Raw genomic sequence first — 23145 nt, forward strand, 5'->3', positions numbered from 1 at the left:
AAATAAAAAAATAATGATGTTGCTAAATAAAAATTAAAAGAAGAAAAAGAAGTAGAAAGTTATATATTGAGGTGTTGAGAGCATATGGGGGGTGTAGATGGAAAAATAGTAGAGATGAGAATAATGGAGAATAAATATAATTTTAATTCTCATCAAACCAATTTATTTGCAATAATACCATGATCCTTTGGCATTATTTTAGAGGAGAATGAATAGACAACATTTTGAATGCATAGAACAAAACAAACACAAAACAAAAATAGTGCTAGTGAGTGAGAGAAGAGAAAGAGCTCATGGGAGAGTGAAGAGAAGCAAAGGAAGGAAAAGTTTAACCTCAATTTAGGGAGTTCACTACAATCCAAGTAAGGGAGCTTTATATACTCTTGAAATTCTGAATTCAATAGGCATATTTGCTATATTCATTATGTGTGCTTTAAGTTGTTGTTCTCCTCTTTTCCTTGTTCATTGTTGTGATGTTTGAGTTTTGTATACATGACATTGTGTTTTGATTCTATCATTGCACCTTAGATTCGTGTTTGAAATATGTGTTGGCCATCCTTTTGAATCTTATATTATGATGATTGAAGTTGTGAGTTGTTGGTTGATTAAAAGTTCGTATTCTATTGTTGGGTAAATAAAACCATAGATTGATGTTGTTCTTAAGAATTCAAATAATGGAGTTTATGGGATTTTGATGTTGATTAAAAAGGAAACAATTTTAAAACCTGTTAAGCATCTAAAACAATCATGGGGTTTTTCCGAGTCAAAAGAATGTCAAAACCGAAGTCCTTGAATGCCCATCAATGGAGTTTTTGTCAAATTTTCGTATGAACCTTTTTCTATTTAAAACGCGTGATTCAATTGCCGAAACTTAAAAGTAATGCAATGAATCCTTTAAAAATTGAATGACGATCAAAACGGTATAAAGAACATCGAATTCCGTTAAGAAACGAGGGAGATACGTCCGGGTCGGGTAACCGGGTCAAACTACCCGTTTTGCAGAAAAGTTGGTGAGGAAGAAGATGAATAGTAGATCCAGGCCACGCCCACTCTCACCCACGGCGAGTGGAGGCGCGTGAGGCATCTAGGGTACTTCAATTGTCTTCGTTCTTTTTACTATAAAATATTAAATAATATTACGAGAATTTTGGTATAACTTTGGTAATTTTTGGACACCTGTAGCTATTTTTAATTAATTATATGAGGTAAAAAGGTGATTAAAAATATTATAATTTTATAAAAGTTTCCCAAAATTTTATGTAGAGTATTTTAAATATTTTGGAACCCTCTGGTGTACCTCACTCTCCCTGGTTTTATATGCTATTAATATTTGAATTTATTTCTTAATTTTTATTAATTAAATTGACTTAAAATCCATATGTTTCGTCGGTAAACTAAATCAAGATGATTTGGGTTATGAGTACTGTTAAAAAGGAGTAATAGGTTGTTGTTTTGGAGAGGAGTGAATGATTAACTGAGTTATGAAGTTTTAGTTGGTGTTGTAATCGAAGTTGCTAATAATTGTTGTGTATCGGTGTTGTTTTAAGTCGTTGCTCGTTGATAGTAATTGTGTTGTTTGAATTGTCGTTTCGTTGAATAATGATGTTGACTTACGTGGTTATAACGATGTTGAATTATCTATTTTAATGATGTTGGAGTTGTGCTGAAATTATGATGTTGTATTTGTTATTGTTGTAGTTGCTTATGGACATTGTTTATTGATGTTGTTATAATGATGATGAAGTTGTCTATCGAAGTTGTTAAATGATGTTGCCTATTGACGTTGCTTATCATAACATGACATGCATTCATTCATATGTTTAATGACGTTGCTTATTGAAGTTGTATAAATGATGATGAAAATGACGTTGCCTAATGAAGTTGAAAATGACGTTGCTTATAATGATGTTGATCCTCTATGATGTAAAACTAGAAATGACGTTGCTATTGGTACCACGTGCATGTAGCGAGTCTAGGCGCATTGCATGCATTTTAATTATATTTATTTATTTAAATGATGTTGTTTATTTCTCTTTATTTAATTGTTAATTGATGATTGTGGTTGACTGATGAATGTGCGCGGCCATCCGCTTAGGTGGTCTTGTTGTTGTTTATGATGTTGGTAGTTATTACGTTGTTTTAATTCAGTTACTTTCTTGATGTATTGTCGCTCACCTTTACATTCCCCCTTCTGGCTTGGCCCTACGGTGTGCAACCGTAGATTTTCAGGTAGGAGATGAATCATAGCTGATGTGTTCGGATAGCTGTTGCTTTGCTATTTAATTGGAGTCGCTCTGTTAGGATGTTGTTGGGGAGAAACTTTATTTAATTATGCTGCTAAATTTTTATAACAATTGGACTATGTCATTTGATTCAGTATTTTCAATTCGGACTTTGAAACTTATATTATTTTTGTATTTTCCGCTGCATGATTTTTAATCATTTGAAGAATTAGTTAATTGGAGTAAGTGTGACATCCTTATTAAATAAATGAAATTAACTTTTTCGAAAATAAAATAAAGGGGTAAATTAAGGGTGTTATAAAGTGGTATCAAAGCAGGTCGGTCCAGTCAGACCAAGATGACGATCTTTTTTTTTGCAGGTGACATGTGTGTAAACACTGTCGATGTTTCGTACCTTTGCGAGCGAAGGAAATAGTTGGAGGTTAGTATAAGAAGTCTGACCTCTCGGCAGAAGGCTGCGTATGGGTTTAAAATAAGTGGGGGAGACAACCAATTGATATGGATAAGATGGTGTTATTTCCCGAATCTGGAGCGAATGCAAGATTGGAGATGGCGTCTACTCGACAAGTGGAAAAATTAAGGAAGGAGAACGCTCAGATGTTTACGACGTTCACTACAATGGAAGTGGAAGGAGGAGTTGTAATCATCGACTTACCAATGATGTGGAATTTCTTAAACGATATCAGCGATGTAACACCAAACGAGAAGCAGAGTTTACCAATGGTCTACCTGATATTCGACTAATGTCGGTGGTGCCCTAAAGAATGTTGCGGCAGAGTTGAGATAATTGAAGAAGCAGTTAGAAGAGCTGTTGGAGAAGAAGTTCATTTGACCAAATATATCATCGTGCGGAGCTCCAATGTTGTTGGTGAAGGAGAAATATGGGAGTAAGACACTCTGTGTTGACTATCGTTAGTTGAACAAAGTTGTCACCGAGGACAAATATTACCTTGCGTGAATTGATGATCTAATGGACCTATTAGTTGAAGCATGTGAAAATGACTTGAGATCAGGATATTCTCATATTAGAGAGGCGCAACAGAAGCGTGGTGGAATAGCAGTTGACCCGTCTGAGAGAGTGCAGTGTTGCAGTGGTAAGCCCTAAGTCATCAGTAGCCGAGATAACTTGTTGGGATTGGCTGGTTACTATCGGAGATTCGTTGGAGGTTTTTATAGGATAACTTTATCACTGACTTAGCTTACCCGAATATGACAAGCCTTCTTTTGGTACAGGACGTGTGAGGAAAGTTTCCAACAGTAGAAGCAGAGACTAACATCAGCGTCAATGTTGAATTTACCTGATGCGAATGAATTCTCGAAGTGTGTTGTGATGCATCAAAGATGACCTGGGATGGAGTTCTGATACAGAAGGGTTAAGTAGTTGCGCATGCTTGAGGCAATTGAAAATCAACAAGAGGAATTATCCAACTATAACGAATTAGAGTTGGCAGTCGTAGCGGTCATGTTGAAAGTTCGAAGACGTTATCTGTATAGCTCAAGTTTGAAGTCTTCAGCGACCACAAAGTTTGGAGTACTCATTTGATTAGAAGGAGTTGAATATGAAACAGAGGAGGTGGTTAGAATTTCTAAAGGGTTATGATTTTGAGTTGAACTACCACCCTAGTGAAGCAAATGTAGTGGCAGATGCGTTGATTAGGAAGACGTTGCATATGTTACCACTCGTGGCAAGAGAGATAAGACTAATCGACGGATTTAGAGACCATAGTATAGTATGTGTATGGAAGCCAAGAGATGTGAAACTAGGAATGTGGGGGTTAACCAATGCTATGTTGGAAGAAACCAGAGAAGGTCAGAAGCGAGACTTGAGGTTAGTCGACCTGTTTAGAATTAATTAACTTGGGTAAAAGAAGTGAGTTACGAAGTTGCCGAGAATGGGGTCATGAGATTCAAGAACAGAGTTGAATAATAGAAGCCAATAGGATTGTTGAAGCTGCTGAATATTCCAAAGAGGAAGTTGGGATAGTTGCTTGCCATTGATAGAGTTACTTACAATGACAGCTACCATTCTAGCATCGGAATGGAACCGTTTGAAGCCTTGTATGGGAGAAGGTGTAGGACACATTTGTGTTGAACCGAATCCAGTGAGCGAGTAGTGTTGGGGCCTGAAATGATTAGGCAGACTACTGAAAAGGTGAAAAGGATTCAGTAGAAAATGAAGGCATCCCAAGATCGACAAAAGAGTTATTACGATCAAAAGAATAGGGCAGTAGAGTTCCGAGAGGGACATCATGTGTTTATGAGAGTGACTGTGATGACATGTGTTTGACAAACTTTGAAGTCCAAAAAGCTCGTTCCGCGGTTTATTGGGCCGTACTATATATTTAAGAGGATAGGGGCGTGGCCTATCAGATTGCATTGCCACCACCATCAAATCTTCATGGTGTTTTTCAAGTGTTGCAGCTGTGAGGATGTATTTTCGATTTGTCGTACGTGATTTAATCCGTTGATGTGCAATTGAGAAGGTATCTGACTGTGGAATTCGTGTAGTTACAAATTGAAGGTAAAGAGGCGAAACACCTAAGGAGCAAAGAAATCGTTACGATGAACGTAGTCTAGGAAGGACCTACTAGTGAGGATGCGGCACTAGAGTCGGAGAGAGTCGAATGAAGGAATTTTATCTAGCGTTGTTTTCTTCAGACAATTTTCGAGGACGAAAATCTTATAAGTGGGGGAGAGTTGTAACGCCCCAAAAATTAGAATTCATTTTATTTAATTATTTAGTTGTTGTGGTGTTGATTGACGATGTTTATTTAATTATTTGGGGTGACGAATAATTTATTTAATTATTTTGTGTGGTGAATAATTAAGTAATTGATAAATAAAAAAATAATGATGTTGCTAAATAAAAATTAAAAGAAGAAAAAGAAGTAGAAAGTTATATATTGAGGTGTTGAGAGCATATGGGGGGTGTAGATGGAAAAATAGTAGAGATGAGAATAATGGAGAATAAATATAATTTTAATTCTCATCAAACTAATTTATTTGCAATAATACCATGATCCTTTGGCATTATTTTAGAGGAGAAGGAATAGACAACATTTTGAATGCATAGAACAAAACAAACACAAAACAAAAATAGTGCTAGTGAGTGAGAGAAGAGAAAGAGCTCATGGGAGAGTGAAGAGAAGCAAAGGAAGGAAAAGCTTAACCTCAATTTAGGGAGTTAACTACAATCCAAGTAAGGGAGCTTTATATACTCTTGAAATTCTGAATTCAATAGGCATATTTGCTATATTCATTATGTGTGCTTTAAGTTGTTGTTCTCCTCTTTTCCTTGTTCATTGTTGTGATGTTTGAGTTTTGTATACATGACATTGTGTTTTGATTCTATCATTGCACCTTAGATTCGTGTTTGAAATATGTGTTGGCCATCCTTTTGAATCTTATATTATGATGATTGAAGTTGTGAGTTGTTGGTTGATTAAAAGTTCGTATTCTATTGTTGGGTAAATAAAACCATAGATTGATGTTGTTCTTAAGAATTCAAATAATGGAGTTTATGGGATTTTGATGTTGATTAAAAAGGAAACAATTTTAAAACCTGTTAAGCATCTAAAACAATCATGGGGTTTTTCCGAGTCAAAAGAATGTCAAAACCGAAGTTCTTGAATGCCCATCAATGGAGTTTTTGTCAAATTTTCGTATGAACCTTTTTCTATTTAAAACGCGTGATTCAATTGCCGAAACTTAAAAATAATGCAATGAATCCTTTAAAAATTGAATGACAATCAAAACGGTATAAAGAACATCGAATTCCGTTAAGAAACGAGGGAGATACGTCCGGGTCGGGTAACCGGGTCAAACTACCCGCTTTGCAGAAAAGTTGGTGAGGAAGAAGATGAATAGTAGATCCAGGCCACGCCCACTCTCACCCACGGCGAGTGGAGGCGCGTGAGGCATCTAGGGTACTTCAATTGTCTTCGTTCTTTTTACTATAAAATAGTAAATAATATTACGAGAATTTTGGTATAACTTTGGTAATTTTTGGACACCTGTAGCTATTTTTAATTAATTATATGATGTAAAAAGGTGATTTAAAATATTATAATTTTATAAAAGTTTCCCAAAATTTTATGTAGAGTATTTTAAATATTTTGGAACCCTCTGGTGTACCTCACTCTCCCTGGTTTTATATGCTATTAATATTTGAATTTATTTCTTAATTTTTATTAATTAAATTGACTTAAAATCCATATGTTTCGTCGGTAAACTAAATCAAGATGATTTGGGTTATGAGTACTGTTAAAAAGGAGTAATAGGTTGTTGTTTTGGAGAGGAGTGAATGATTAATTGAGTTATGAAGTTTTAGTTGGTGTTGTAATCGAAGTTGCTAATAATTGTTGTGTATCGGTGTTGTTTTAAGTCGTTGCTCGTTGATAGTAATTGTGTTGTTTGAATTGTCGTTTCGTTGAATAATGATGTTGACTTACGTGGTTATAACGATGTTGAATTATCTATTTTAATGATGTTGGAGTTGTGCTGAAATTATGATGTTGTATTTGTTATTGTTGTAGTTGCTTATGGACATTGTTTATTGATGTTGTTATAATGATGATGAAGTTGTCTATCGAAGTTGTTAAATGATGTTGCCTATTGACGTTGCTTATCATAACATGACATGCATTCATTCATATGTTTAATGACGTTGCTTATTTAAGTTGTATAAATGATGATGAAAATGATGTTGCCTAATGAAGTTGAAAATGACGTTGCTTATAATGATGTTGATCCTCTATGATGTAAAACTAGAAATGACGTTGCTATTGGTACCACGTGCATGTAGCGAGTCTAGGCGCATTGCATGCATTTTAATTATATTTATTTATTTAAATGATGTTGTTTATTTCTCTTTATTTAATTGTTAATTGATGATTGTGGTTGACTGATGAATGCGCGCGGCCATCCGCTTAGGTGGTCTTGTTGTTGTTTATGATGTTGGTAGTTATTACGTTGTTTTAATTCAGTTACTTTCTTGATGTATTGTCGCTCACCTTTACATTCCCCCTTCTGGCTTGGCCCTACGGTGTGCAACCGTAGATTTTCAGGTAGGAGATGAATCATAGCTGATGTGTTCGGATAGCTGTTGCTTTGCTATTTAATTGGAGTCGCTCTGTTAGGATGTTGTTGGGGAGAAACTTTATTTAATTATGCTGCTAAATTTTTATAACAATTGGACTATGTCATTTGATTCAGTATTTTCAATTCGGACTTTGAAACTTATATTATTTTTGTATTTTCCGCTGCATGATTTTTAATCATTTGAAGAATTAGTTAATTGGAGTAAGTGTGACATCCTTATTAAATAAATGAAATTAACTTTTTCGAAAATAAAATAAAGGGGTAAATTAAGGGTGTTATAAATGGCGGCGAGATCTCCTTCTCCCTCCTTTCTCTCTTTTCGATTCTGTTCTGTCTTTTCTCTATTCTATTTCTTTTTCTCTGATTTTTGGCAACAAACACATCTTTGTCAATAACAGAAGCCTTATCAAATATGTTCAACACAATTCAATGCCTAGACGCTAAACACAACAACGAGTAAAAAAATGCGAAAAGAGAAATTAAAATTGAATCGGGAAAATGAAAGAAGATGAAGAAGACTATATTTATCCACGGTTAAACCGTGGCTACCACTTTACCGGTAAAATTTTTAATAATTGTTCCGGTTTGCAATTTTCTTATCGAAAAACTTGTACAATGGATTCCGAAATTTTCCAGTTTAGCTACGGTTTAACCGTGGCTAAACTTCGAAACTCATTTTTTGAATTTTTCGGTTTGTAACTTTACTCATATGTAGGGGTGAATTAAAATAATAAAAAGGGTATAATGGGAATATTGAATTGTTTGTAGGGGTAAAGAGTTAAATGTTGGGGTAGGAAAAAAAAATCCCCTCGTTTTTTTAGAAAGTGAACAATGTTCGGACTCTACACAACATTTGCACCCATCATGCCCCAGGTTAAAAAAAACACCCTGATTTGAAAAGAAAAAAAATCATTCGCTTTCTAGGGTACAAATTAGCCAAATACCCTGTTCGTCTTCCAAGATGCGAATTCACTCACTATATATAATGTGCCCCACTTTCTTCCCCCCATTTCAACAATTTTAAGAAACGAGCAAAAACTAGAATACTTCACCAAAATCAATGGGTTGCTGCTCGCTGGTGGTCGAAATCACCTAACTAGTACAAAAATACTCTTATAGAAATGGGTAAGTTTGTACTCATTGGTGGTCGAAGTCACGTGATTTTTGGTTGGACTTGCCACCTGACTTAACAAATCACGTGGTGACATTTTTTAAATTATTTCAAACTTTTGCAAGTCGTTCCCGTTTTATCCGACTTAACAAGTATCACTAAATACAAAAAAAAAATTAAAAAAAAGGAGTGGCAATTTTGAAATTATGTCGACCTTTCTTAAGTCATTTTGTTGATGTCCCTGTAAGTTTAGCTCAGTTAGTTAGTATGGACATCGCACTATATGTGCAGGAAACCAGGTTCGAACCCGGGACACTCCACTTATTCACCTATAAGGTGGATTTTCTGGTCACTAGGAAAAAAAAGTCATTTTTTCCGATTACCTGACCTAATAGAGTTTTTTATTTAAAAAAAGAAAATATTATGTTTTTATTTTGTACTAAGCCATCAGAGATTCAGAAGGGTTTCGGTCTCAACCTGCTTCTCCTCTACGACCCAATCTCGTTGCCAAGTCCAACAGATCGGCAATGCCGTAAAGGTGCATGTTTTTTCAACTTTTTCCCAATTCTCGTTTCAGAGAAATTGATTATCTATTCCCTATTCTCTTTTATGTGTATTCTCCTTGTTAAATCCTTTTGATTACCTTAGGGTCATTGGGGCAACATATAACCATCTCAAAATTTATTGAACATATGGAGAAAACATTTAATCATCTCAAATTTTATTGGACTTTAAGGGTCATTGAGGTAACAGATAAATATTTCGTATTTAGAGGCCATCGAATAAAAAGTCATCAAAATATCAATCAATTGTATATGATTCATGTAAAACAAGTAACTTCTATAGCATCTATTAGTCAAAAAGGAACTACGGGGAAGAAACAAAGAACTACAAGGAACTTCTATAGTTTTAATTTTAATTTTAATGTCTTGAATCGGTTAGAATTTTGTAATGAATTTTGTACATGTCGTCCGAATACGACCAATATGAGTTTGTAGTGTACTTTGTCGTAAACCTCATTTTAACAAATACTATTTTGGCTTGGATAGGGAAATACCTTATTGAATGGAAGTTGATTTTGTATTTTTGGAGAATATGTTTGTAGTGAAATATAACTTGATTGTCAAGTATTAGTCATTATTGATTCAAAAAAAGAAAAGTATTAGTCATTATGTTTTTTTTGTTTATAATCAAAAATTTATTATAAGGGAGTACAAAGGGGTACTCAAACCCTTACAACAAAAAGCACTAAACTAAGTGCTCAGAATATTAGTCATTATGTTAATGTACACCTGCGCTGTCTGGATTAATAAGTGATCAAATTAAGAATAATGAAATTTGTGTGTGATGATTTTGTTGAGTGAACAATTTGTGAGAACTTTTTATAGTATATTATCAGTCACAATTAATTACACAATTGATCATGTGCATATTCTAGACTAGAGATGTAAGGTAACATCTCCAAAATCCAAATTCTTAGTGTTCCTTAATACTAATGCAGTAATGCTCTCTTCAGGGCTGGCTTATATATAATTGATGATAAGTCAATTTTGTTTTATGAGGGAAAACTTTCTAAACATTACTCTTAACTCTCTACTAATTTTTTCTATGAAAAACAGGTCTAGGCAGAAAGATAAATAATCTACAAATATGTGAATTAGTATCCCAAAGAATGGTATTTTTTTTATCAAGTAATCTAATCGCTAGAAATTTCACACTTGAGATGAATAAGTGGGGCGACCGGGGTTCGAACCTCGGCCACCAACATATATAATGCAATATCCCTGCAACTAAGCTAAACTCACGGGACCCGAAGAACGTATTTGTTGTTTTGTAATTGTTCAAACCTAGTTTAAAAAGTTAGTTTCATTTCAAGTTAGTTGGTTGTAACTAACTGGTTAGTTAGTAATTGGTTAGTAATTGGTTACTTGTTTATCAAGTTAACCACCTATCTTTTGTTTTCTATAAGTAGGAGTTAGAACAAAGTGTGTAAATAACTTTTTCTCATATATATTCTCTAATCAATAAAATCTCTTTTCTTTTCTTCCTAAATCGTCTTCCTCTTCTTCAATAACACAAAGTGTGTATGCTTGTTCTCCAACAGTATTTTGTTCTTTTAGTTTCATTGTTAATTGAGAAAGGTTGAGAATGTTTACTTGTGTTTGATGCAGAAGAAATTTTTTATTTTCTACTTTGAGCAAAGCTCAAAAATATGCAAAAGCTCTTACGTATATTGATTATATATCTCTATCTTTCGTAGTCCATCTTCTAAGAAATTTATTCTTTGCTCAAAAAGTAATTATAGTTTGATCCTCAATTTGTCACCAATTGTATAACGTCAAAACAAAAATTTATCTACTAATCGTTAGTTGGTTAAGTGGTGATTGACGCTGAACTTGGTAGGAAGAATCACGGTTCGACCCCTCCCAATTACGATAGAGAGGAGACCGAAACCACTTGATGTCAAAACTGACTCCCGAATTGTGGTGAAAATAAAATAAAATAAAATAAAAAACAAAAATTTATCTATTTAGTTTGAATATGAAAATGATGCAAGCAAGTATGGAGAATTTTAATTTAGTACTTGTAAAATAATTTTTTTCCTGCTTTAGTCCTTATAAATATATAGTGTTTTGCTTTTTGTCCTTGATATTTTATCTTATTCCTCTCAGAATAGGTTCATATTAAAATTTGTCTTTCTAATATTTGATTTTAGTGCTTACTTGGACCGATTTTAATATGAATAAATTTTATAAGGACCAAAACAAAACAACGAGACCAAAAGTAAAATGTTATATATTTATAAGGACTAAAATAAATAAAAATTCTATATTTGCATATATCATTTTCATATTTAAACCTTTTATTTTTATCAAAATAATGTTATATAAACTAGAATTAAATATATTTTTAGTTCTTACAAAATCATCCGCTTTTAAGTTTAGTCCCTCAAAAAGATTCATTCTATGACGACTCCGTCGCCAGTGGTCCTCTACAATGATCTGATCGGCGAGATACTTTCCTTTGTTCCCGTTAAATCTCTTGTACGATTCAAATGTGTGAATGATTCTTGGAAAACCCTAATCTCTGATCCCACTTTCATCAATTTGCACCTCAAGAAATCAGCAACACGGAATCCTCTCCTCATTACATTAATCACTTACAATACCCCGGTAAATCCCTTCGAACATGATGATCATCATCACCATTATTACAGTGTTTTTCCATACCCTATACGTAGTTTACTCGACAACCCCTCTTTCACAGTTGTTTACAATCCTTACTATCATGTTAACCACAAAGGATGTCTTCATATAGTTGGTTCCTGCAATGGTTTGATTCTTTTGGTTGATAAGATTTTCACTCTTGAGTCCGTGTTATGTTGAAAGCTTAGTTCCCACTTTTTGAAAGTAAGTTTCTCTCCCATGATTTCCTTGTTTGAATTTATGTTCATTTGTATATGTTGTTTTCATCATAATCGATTGTGTGAATATTCTTTTTAATGATTGCTTAGTAAACTCTTCTTATATATATTATAATTATAATAATTACATATGAACAAAAGGTAGACGGATAACAAGCTGCGCCGCCAAATTTTTTTGGATAGCAAAACCCAATTTTTGAAAAACTACATTTATCGACCTAGGCGACACAACATTACTATATGAGCATGTTGGGATAGCTGGTTAGTATATAACTATATGATCATTGTGGACAAATTTTTTATTGTCTTGTTTGACGTGAACGCGATAGTTTAATGTTTAAAGATAGGAAAACACAATTTTTTCTGCTGCTATTGATCGACTTCCCATTAAAAAGAGAGTAATGGAGTGATTGAGACGGAAAAATGGATTCTAGGAACGAACCGATAAAACCGAAGTCTCAAAAGTATGGATTCTAACGACTTAGAATAGAATCTGGTACAAAAAACAGATTATGTAAGCATAGTATTGAATGGGAGTTTTTGAGAGAATATATTTGTTCAAATTTTGATTTATAATCAAATGAAGCACGAGGTCTAGTTAAATACAACCCCCCAAAGCTAAAAAGGTGAAATGACATACGATAAAAAATAGTATTTAAAATAAACTAATAAATTACTTATTTCCTGTGACAATATACACTTCCCTTCAAACATCGTTGTCCTTAAGGATAAACAATTACAAGTGCCATTTTTAAGTGGTAGAGTCTTCCATTTGAGAGGATTGTTGGAACATGAACACTCTATCTATTGACACTAACTGTAATTGCAAGCAAGATATAGTTGAAATTGCAATTTAGGTTCCTTCTAGCCTTGTAATTCATTGTTTTCTGGCGCTCCCTTGGGCCAAAGTCAGATACAGTGACCTTGCAATATCTAAACTTAGCAGTAGCATATTCAAGAGCAGAATTTTCAGTGTATATTGGAAAGGACTTTAGTGGTAGCAACTTTCCTCAAAGTATCATTTTCCTAGGCAAAATAGCCACGTTTTCAACTTGAGTACACATGCTAATTCTGAAGCCTTGGAGCACATCTGATGAGATTATAGATATAGTTAATTCATTATTGATTTATAATACGACTGCATAAAAGATGATAGGTCTAATATTATATTTTTCTTTTGAAAAATTAACTACTATGCATTTTACTGAATTCATTATTAGTGAATTCTCATCAATATGCATTTTACTGACTACTGAGTTTTGAATTTGCCATTTTGTTGTTGTTGAAGTACAATCGAAGTGCTTACAAGATATTTGTTCCCTCGGCCTAAACTTGGCTCTAGGCATGATAATTATTTTTCTGAGGTTTCTATCTATATTATAATTTCAATATTATTAATAGTGTTTGATTGAGATACTTATTATTTGGACAAAATAAGTTTTGAAGAGCTTTATTTTGTCCTGGTATGGTTGCTTCTATTTCTGATTGAGAACAATATAGACACGGTCTTGTATGCTATAAACATATCACATATGTCAAGCAAGACTTGTAAACTTTCACATTCCTCAAGATTGAAGAATAATAGAAACAAAACTGTTTTGCTTTTGCAGAATATATGAAACAAAGGAAATTGCAGCCTATAAACACATCACATATGTCACAATCAAATTTGAGAAATTTTCTTGTGTCACCCTATCAATTTTGTCGCGTGCCACCTTTCCTGTTTTACTTTTCTGCTATTTAAGTAGCGGACATTGTAAGAATGAATTTTTTTTTAGAAATTTTGTCAATGTCGTCCGCTACATAAGTAGCGGATTAGTCGGTGGTCAAGTCTCTTGCATCAGTCAAAGGTCTGACAAGTGACCAATTTGTGCGACCAAAATGGCCATAAATAGACCCCTTCATATTTTTTAGGTCTCACACCTCTCTTTCTATTATTCTATTTTATTTTATTTTATTTTTTAATAATGTTAGTTTGTTTAGTTTTTGTCATTTCGTGTGTAAATGACCGCTTAGTCCTTCGTCGGCTAATCATACCGCACCTATCGGTGTTGTTTAGTCACTATAGTTGGGTGCATTATGTTAATCGACGAGAGACTTTTTGTGTCCTAATTGGATACGATATGATTAGCCAAAGAATTCAATGGTAATTCATTGAAATATGGTGGTTGGTCCAATGTTGTCGGTACGACCGAAGCCAAAACATGTCGATCCTGTTAAACTTTTTGGTCCATGCTTGAAGATGGATCTAGGTATGTGGGAGTTTCGCGTCCCTGTTGAAACAGTCAATCTCTGCAAATCAATTTTGTGAGGCGCACAATTTCCGCAAATCTTCGAGGAGCTGCCTTCAAGCAACCTAGTTAACGACTTTTTGGTTTATTTGGTAAGGGTGTAATAATAGAGTTTTTAACCACAAAATGATTTATAATAGATTGATTTATCATATCAAATTCAACATGTGGTGGTGGCTAAAAGCTAGAAAAAAAGATTTTGTTATGACTTAAATTTTTAGTTGTCCAACCCAAAAGCTTTTATAGGGATTGCGACGGGTTGATTTTCATTCTTGATTCTTGTTTGTGTCTATTTTAATTAATATTAATATATTTCTTTGACTTCTTAAAAAAAATATAATTATAATTTATTCAAAAATATACACATGACAATAACTTTAATAAAAACAAGTTTATTAATTTTTCATAAACATGCACAATAATTCACTTATATTTTATGAATATTTTATAATAAATTTCTAAATAATTTATTCTAAATAATTTTTTTATAATTCTAAATTAACTTTCTAACCTTAGTATAATAACCTTAGCATAATATCGAAGTTAAATATCAAGAAAAAATCAATGAATTTGTGAATTAACAAATAATTTTTTTCGAGACGATTAATAATTGATAAATATTAAAAACAAATAATAAATAATTGTCACCGATACACATTTATCATTTATATTTTAACATTATTTTATAACAATTTTTTAAATACTTATTCTAAATAAATTTCTATCCTAATATAATAATAAATTTAAGGGTCATGCTAACAGGTGTCCCAAGACACTGGTTAAGGAAATCAAAAAAATGAAATTTTAAAATTAAAAATAACACTTCAATATGATATTACTATATTTGGTTCATTAAACAGTGCCCCGAAGACACTCTTTAGCATTTTCCAAAATTTAAATATTAAACAGAAATCAATGGAGCGGTACAAACGTATTATTACAGTCAAATAACTTTATTATTATAAATTATATATAAAAAAAGTCAAATAACTTTGCATGTAGCCAAAATAAAAAGTCAAATAATGGTTAGTGTAAAGATATAAATATATCAACTAAATTAAATTTAAATATGCAAACTCCCTTTTTTAAAAAAGAAAAGTAAGAGAAAAGCAAATTAGTAATTTTGAAAACAAAATCCTCCATTTGTAAGCGCTTCCCAAAAACCGGCGAGCTCGTCATAAAGCGAAGCCATAACTGTAACTGAAGAACTCACTGGAAAACCACAACAGACCGAGATCTAATCCTGTGCGGCAATGCCTCACCGTAACAACGCTACGCCTCTTCCCTTAATCGTCACCCTAAACTGCATCGAAGATTGTTCCCTCGAACTCGATTCCCTTTCCGGCGTCGCCGCCGTTGAACACATTCCTCTCAGCCGTCTCTCCGATGGCAAGATCGAATCCGCAGCTGCCGTTCTCCTTCATTCACTCGCCTATCTCCCACGCGCAGCTCAGCGCCGTCTCCGCTCTTACCACCTCATTCTTTGCCTTGGCTCTGCCGACCGTACCGTCGACTCCTCTCTCGCCGCTGACCTCGGTCTCCGTCTCGTCCATGTAGATACCTCCCGTGCTGAGGAGATAGCCGATACTGTGATGGCGTTATTCCTTGGTCTCCTCCGCCGTACTCATCTGCTCTCTCGCCATGCGCTATCTGCCTCTGGTTGGCTTGGCTCCGTCCAGCCGCTTTGCCGCGGAATGCGGAGATGTCGTGGCCTTGTCCTCGGGATCGTTGGTAGATCTGCTTCTGCTAGAGCTTTGGCTACTCGCAGTTTGGCTTTCAAAATGAGCGTTCTCTATTTCGATGTTCACTCGGTAATTTCTTCATCAATCAGTTATTTGTTTTTTCTTCTATTGTTAATTGAACTAGTTGACCAATTTTTATGTTAATTGGTGTTTACCTGTTTTGATTTCGTGATTAACTTGTGTGATTAGATGGTATAATCTTCTTTCCGTTGATGATATTCATTTTTGGCTTAGTATTAGTATTGTGATTGCATTTCGTTCATGATTCAGGGAGGGGGATTATCTTTTTTGTTGAAGAAAATTGAATTGTAATTTGTTTTTTCCAAGTTCATGATTTACTTGCTAATTTTGAGAAATGCTGATTTGTTGATGTGAATAAGAATGAGATATTGTGTGTTTCTGACATGAGCTAATTGCTTCTAGTAATTGTGAAATGTTATCTTTGTTTTCACACTTCCACGTGCCTTACTATTTCTGTTGTTCTAATATTAATGTATATGCTATGTATCAATGTTGTTAAATAGCAGCTATACTGGTGCTATACTGCTACAGCGTTGTGAAATTTGGACAAACCGCTATTGTTCCGTATATGCCATTTAGTACAAAATGTTGTGAAATAGCGGCTCTAGTGGCACTATACTGCTATAGTACTATTGCATAGTGGAATTTGAACTGCTATTTTCGCAATCCATAATTGACAACACTGCTATGTACCTATACTTGTATATACGATGCTATCAATTGACCATCAATAGGTTGATTTAGTGAGGGGGTTAATGTAGATAAGGCTGTGTTGATGTTCTCTTCCATTTCTAATTGTGTCTCTTATAATCTGTTCTTTGACTTGCATTTGTTTCCTTGGAATGCTGTAAATAATTACTCCATTTGGTCTTATGTTAATTGTCTTGTTTGGAATATTTTTTTCTCAAATTATTTATCTTTTCAGAGTACGATTAAATTATTGGTTTCAATTATTGGTTTCTTTTTTTTCTTCTAGTAATACCCTTATTTTTTGTACCTAGACCAACTCTATTAATTATTATATTTTTCTACCTAGCTACTTCACTTACTACTACGGGTATTTAGTCTAGGAAGCTCATTTAATCATGAGAATTCATACATTCAATGATTTTCTTAAGAAGTCTCCATAACCTTAAACGGCAATTAATATGAGGTTGTAAGAATTTATCATGACTTGAACTGGGGACTTCTAGCTAAATCCCGTGCAGGCCAAATGCTAACCTGAACAGATCACTGGATTCTATGATTTTAGCTAAATTTGTCTTACAATCTTGCACAAACAGGGACAAGCAAAAATGAACTTCCCTCCTGCAGCACGAAAAATGGATACTCTTAATGATTTACTTGCTGCAAGTGACCTTATATCACTCCATTGTGCTCTAACAAATGAGACAATGCAGATTATTAGTGCGGAATGTCTTCAACATGTAAAGCCTGGTATGGACTTATTTATATTTTGGAGATTTTCCTTTGTTCTGTTGGATATTGTGGTTTGAATTCAATTCATGAATTTATTGTTTTAAATTTTTAATAGGTGCTTTTCTTGTAAATACTGGTAGTAGTCAGCTTTTGGATGATTGTGCTTTAAAGCAGCTTTTGATTGATGGAACGATAGCTGGATGTGCTTTGGATGGCGCAGAAGGGCCGCAATGGATGGAAGCATGGGTAATGTAAATTTAGGTTTTGAATATGTAGGCATTCACAAAACATTACATGAACAAACTTTGCACTATTTTTCCGAAAATGTTGTTCTTGTTCCTTTCCTTATAGAATAGAATGTTTCAAAGTACGTTCGACATTCATCAAAAGAACAAAACTATTCTCTAGGATCACTAACTAGCATCTAGATCATTTAATTTTTCACTGCGGTGATAACCAATTTTATGCCAGCACATGCATGCAGTTGTTGGGCATGCATCCTTCTATGGCAGGTTACAGTGTTGGTATAAGCACACTGAACAATAAGAAATGGCACCCTGTCCCACCTTGAAAAAATTTAAAGAAAAAAATGATTATTTAAATAAGGAAAATGTTAAATAGTGCCCCCGGGGCACTAGTTAAGGATACCAAATATGGTATCATAACCTTGGAATTTGTGTAGTCAATATATTTATAATATGAATAATGTTATTTTCAATGCAAAAGTTACTTTTTTTGGTTCCTTAACTAGTGTCGGGGCACTAGTTAGCATGACCCTTTAAATAATGATCGTGGTCTAGGACGGATGTTGCTGGTACACCAAAAACAAGACCTGGTACAAATTGATTTTGGAATGGAAAATGATAATCAGGATGGAAGTTTGTTTCTTTAAAAAGTTATACGAACTTTCATGTCACTGTTACATTTAAATTTGTATTTTTTTTTTTTTTGTTTATAACCCTCTGGTTCCTAGGGGAAAGGGGCCTTAGTAGTCCAGAGTTCGGCCGCGAGGTAAGTAAAGCCTGGCCAAGAAATTGTTTCACCCAGGAATCGAACCCGGGTTCTCCCGAAATCCGTCCTTTTTGGTGAAGCTCATTTACCTATTCAGTATTCATGTATATGGTAATCCAGTAATCCTAACCATTCATTAAAGCAAGGATGGAGAACCAACATGTGGTTGGTCCAAGTGATAAGAGATTTGGACACTTTAAGCAAGTGGCCATGGGTTCGAACCCAATTCTCTCAAAAGTTTAAAAGCTCTAAAAGAATATTGCATCATCGAAGGACTTTTAAGCTTAAATAGACAAGCCCTTAATAAAAATAATGACATTAACATACTTCACTGTATTTCTGTTCAGGTTAAGGAGATGCCTAATGTGTTGATACTTCCACGAAGTGCCGATTACAGTGAAGAGGTTTGGATGGAGATAAGGGAGAAAGCTATATCTATATTGCAAACATTCTTCATTGATGGAGTTATTCCAAAGAATGCCTTGTCTGATGCAGAAGAGAGTGAGGTGGATGATGAAAATGAACAATCTGATCAACAATACAAACAAAATGCTCTACAAATTATTGTTAGAGAGCAATTAGATGATGCTTACTCAAATCCTGAAAGCTCCCAAAAGAAAGTAGGTGAAGTCAAAGAGTCTTCATCCCAGCATCAGGTTTCAAGTTTGACTCTGAGTACATCTGCTCGTTCTGAAGGAAGGCGCAGCAGATCAAGTAAAAAGGCCAAAAAGAGGCATATCCGTCAAAAGTCTCAACAAAAATCAGATCCTTCCGCACCGGAGAAAGAAGGCACGTCTCATAGAGATGATACCGCTATGAGTGGCACTGATCAAGCTTTGAGCTCCAGCTCTGAAGACTCAAGAAGTAGAAAAACTCCGGTAGAATCTTTACAAGAACCTATTTCCAATCAAGCTCTAAAATCAAGCGCAAGGCTCAGTGAAAAATGTACTGAACTTTTGAAAGATGGATGTATTATAGCTCTGCATGCAACAGACCGTGCTGCGCTTTATGTCTCAAGGCAAAGAGTTAAAGGCGGAGGTTGGATCCTAGATTCCATGCCAGATGTGTCAAAAAGAGATCCTGCTGCACAGTTCCTTATCATCTTCAGAAATAAGGTTTGTTTGAAAGCTCTTTACACTCACTAATCCAAGGAGCTTGTGTCCAGCATATGTTTCGTTAAGTATTGTAATCATGTAAAAGGTGTCTTGATTTTCAACTCACTTTTAATGCATTTGCTTCAGGACACAATTGGCTTGCGATCTATTGCTGCTGGTGGAAAATTATTACAGGTAATTGCATTATAATGTTCGGAGTTTCTGAATTTTATCATAGACTGCCCTTAGGATTAACTATGTTGTGTTCCGATTCTCTAGTATATGCTACCATGTTTGAGTAGTATATTTTAGATGAAAGCCAAGATTTGGATACAACGCTCCCTCTAATTACATTGCTAATACAGTTGATGCCTTCAATAAACATCTTTTGCAGATCAATAGAAGAATGGAGTTTGTATTTGCTAGTCACAGTTTTGATGTTTGGGAGAATTGGACATTGGAAGGTTCCATAGATGAATGGAGACTGGTGAATTGTAGAAATCCGTCGGTAAGTTCTATTCCTCATCCTTATAAATTTATAGTTCTGTTATGACCCATATAACATATTTGATACGTACACCTTTTCTATTCCTTATCCTTATAAATTTATAGTTCTGTTATGATCCATATTTGATACGTACACCTTTGACTATTTTGCTAATATTATAGCTGGTTGCATATATGATATCGTGTCTTTCCGAAGTGAGATTTGCGTGTGTTGGATTAAATAGTGATGCTTTTACTGATTGATCTTGTTTCTTCACCTCTCCTTTCGGTTATCTCTTGTTTATGTATATATATGATATATCATGATGCTTTAGTTTATTGAAAATCTAGATTTTCCTATGAACATTGAAAGAATGCCCTGAACCTGAACATTGCACTATGCCTATTGGGATTGGTTTTTTCATTATTGTTTCTATGTTTTTAGATTGCTATGATTTATAAGTTTAGAATTTAGTTTATAAATCTTCTGCAAATTGATTAGTTTATCTCTGCATTTCCTCCTAATGATACAAATACTAGGCTGTTTTGGATCATGTATACATTGAGATATTGGCAGCTTCAGACGAAGATGGAATCACACGTTGGCTTGAAAACTTCTAACATGATAGAGTTTGTTGTCCAAAGTCTTTGTAGTAATTTTGGGTTTGTATTATACTACTAAAAAAGGACGAGCTTAGTGTCACCTTGATCTTTCAAATGTTTGTTTGTGAAAGATTGGAATGTAATATTGTAGTGTAGAGCATAACATTATTTCTTATGCTTCTTTCTCTTTTATTAAAAAAAAAAATTATTTGTTGTGAACTGTCTTTTATTAAAAAAAATCATTTGTCGTGAACTTTGATGAGATTTTGTTTGAGTGATGATGAAATTGGTCATTATATTTATTTTTCCATGTTATCGTTTGACCTCAAATCTTTTAATCCATTCGTTTCAAAATGAATGTCATTTAAGATTTTTATACACAGATTAAGAAATGCAATAATATAATATTATAATATCGTGTCTTTCCGAAGTGAGATTTGTGCGTGTTGGATTAAATAGTGATGCTTTTACTGATTTATCTTGTTTCTTCACCTCTCCTTTCGGTTATCGCTTGTTTATGTATATGATATATCATGATGCTTTAGTTTATTGAAAATCAAGATTTTCCTATGAACAAAAGTCATGCCCTGAACCTGAACATTGCACTATGCCTACCTTAAATTGGGATTGGTTTTTTCATTATTGTTTCTATGTTTTTAGATTGCTATGATTTATAAGTTGAGAATTTAGTGTATAAATCTTCTGCAAATTGATTAGTTTATCTCTGCATTTCCTCCTAATGATACAAATACTAGGCTGTTTTGGATCATGTATACATTGAGATATTGGCAGCTTCAGACGAAGATGGAATCACACGTTGGCTTGAAAACTTCTAACATGACAGAGTTTGTTGTCCGAAGTCTTCGTAGTAATTTTGGGTTTGTATTATTATACTACTAAAAAAGGACGAGCTTAGTGCCACCTTAATCTTTCAAATGACTTGGACCAAACTAAAGGGAATTACATTCGTCAAAATGAAGAGGGACTTACATTCACCAAATCCAAACTAAGCTTTCCACATAACCCCTAGCCAAGTGCCAACATATCACGTCGTGAGTATTTTTTGTAGAGGAGGAGTTCTAGTTTTGTTAACACTTGTTCGCTTTACTATATTATCTCTCCAATTATAGAGAATTGCATTGGATTCATGAGTGCTATTTAATATCAATGTATCACCATCCTCAGAAAGAAACAATGGCAACAATCCAAGATCAAACTTCAGCGTATCACTACTAAAGTCATAATCTAATTGAAGATTCTGGAAACTAATTTTCAAAAATTGAGTCCAAGACTCTTCAACCCCAAATTCCATCATCTGCCATATAACAAAACTGGTTTCCTTACAACAATAAGAAAAACAAAGGTATTCCCGGTGGCACCCCATCAAACCCACGAGGGAACTTGTACTGACTACTGATTGTATGTCTCAGTTCCCAAATCAAGCGAAACAATAACAAACTGCTCAACAGTAATATCCTTAAAATCATACGCACTGTCATAGTTGTGAATAGCTAACCAATTAAGAGTGCCACTCAAATACACACCTTCATCAATATGAACCAAATGAAGAAGAAGAACCGGGAAACTTTCAATATTTCTCCAAACATATCACTCAATTGCTTCTGAATTCATAACAATTGTAATGGCATGCCAGTACTCGGCATAGAGACGGGTGAAAGAATAACCAGACAAATAGATCAAACCGTTGCAGGAACCAACAACACCAGAGCATTCTTTCAAAATGTAGTGGCATGGGGGTTTCATTTTATATAATTTGTGAAATTTCAAAATGTTTTCACGCCACAACAGCTGCATTGTGCATTGCAGAAACCACAATCGCAACCACCACAACCGTTACTGTATCCGCGATTTAAAACCATGCTAGACCTCTCTGCAACCTGAATCTTCTCTGAACACTGCCGTAACTGTTCTTCTCAAATATAGGAAAGTGAATCAAAAAATGGAAAAGAAATAAATGAGCAGAAATGGAAAATGTTGTTGAGTAATTCAACTACTAATTAGTGTTTGTTATGTGGGTGTTTAGCAATTAGCTAGAGTATTTAATTTTAATACTCTTTTCTCTCTTAATTTCAATCCTTCATTTAGTTTTCTTATTGTACAAGCTATGGGGTTCATCATTGTTGTTCCAACAAACTGGTTTCGCAAGCCTTTGGTTCAAAGGTGCAGAGTACACAGATTCAGGGTTTTCATTCTCATCAATTATTGATGGCAAGAATATAATTGGGAAAAATGAAGATACTCTAGAGGTGGTCACAAATGGAGTTTAAGAACTCCCTGCAAATGTAACAGAAGTACAGAAAATCCTTCACAAAGATGCAAGAAGAAAGGATTGCATGGCCACATATACTCAATTCAGGCAACAGTGAATGCTGCAAATTGGTCACTTATTTTTAATACAAAGAGAGAATGACTGATTGTATATTCATATTCATATTCATATGAAGGCAGCACACATGTGGTTGAAAGCCAAAACAAAGATTGTGTATTGTACTGCAATGGCAAATGTGTCAAAGGTACATTTTTTATACACATCAACACCAGTAATTAAAATAGCTAAAATCACACTAACAGTACACCCA

General features: G+C 34.2%; 1 protein-coding gene and 2 long non-coding RNA genes across 3 annotated transcripts; all 3 read left to right on the forward strand.

The window, feature by feature from the left end:
• Nucleotides 1-2459, forward strand: LOC123890023. Its single transcript, XR_006802686.1, has 2 exons — nucleotides 1-362; nucleotides 2222-2459. It is a non-coding gene; the product is annotated as an uncharacterized LOC123890023 (long non-coding RNA).
• A 2621-nt stretch (nucleotides 2460-5080) lies between these two features.
• LOC123890024 lies at nucleotides 5081-7539 on the forward strand. Its single transcript, XR_006802687.1, has 2 exons — nucleotides 5081-5442; nucleotides 7302-7539. It is a non-coding gene; the product is annotated as an uncharacterized LOC123890024 (long non-coding RNA).
• A 7699-nt stretch (nucleotides 7540-15238) lies between these two features.
• LOC123890641 (C-terminal binding protein AN-like) lies at nucleotides 15239-20798 on the forward strand. The gene is made up of 7 exons (XM_045940280.1): nucleotides 15239-15980; nucleotides 17216-17369; nucleotides 17467-17597; nucleotides 18710-19477; nucleotides 19604-19651; nucleotides 19851-19964; nucleotides 20483-20798. The coding sequence occupies exons 1-7, from the start codon at nucleotides 15423-15425 to the stop codon at nucleotides 20561-20563; spliced, it is 1854 nt and encodes a 617-aa protein (XP_045796236.1). The 5' UTR covers nucleotides 15239-15422; the 3' UTR covers nucleotides 20564-20798.
• Nucleotides 20799-23145: the final 2347 nt, after the last annotated feature.

Source organism: Trifolium pratense, linkage group LG6 (assembly GCF_020283565.1).
Source record: "Trifolium pratense cultivar HEN17-A07 linkage group LG6, ARS_RC_1.1, whole genome shotgun sequence".
Classification (NCBI taxonomy): domain Eukaryota; kingdom Viridiplantae; phylum Streptophyta; class Magnoliopsida; order Fabales; family Fabaceae; genus Trifolium; species Trifolium pratense.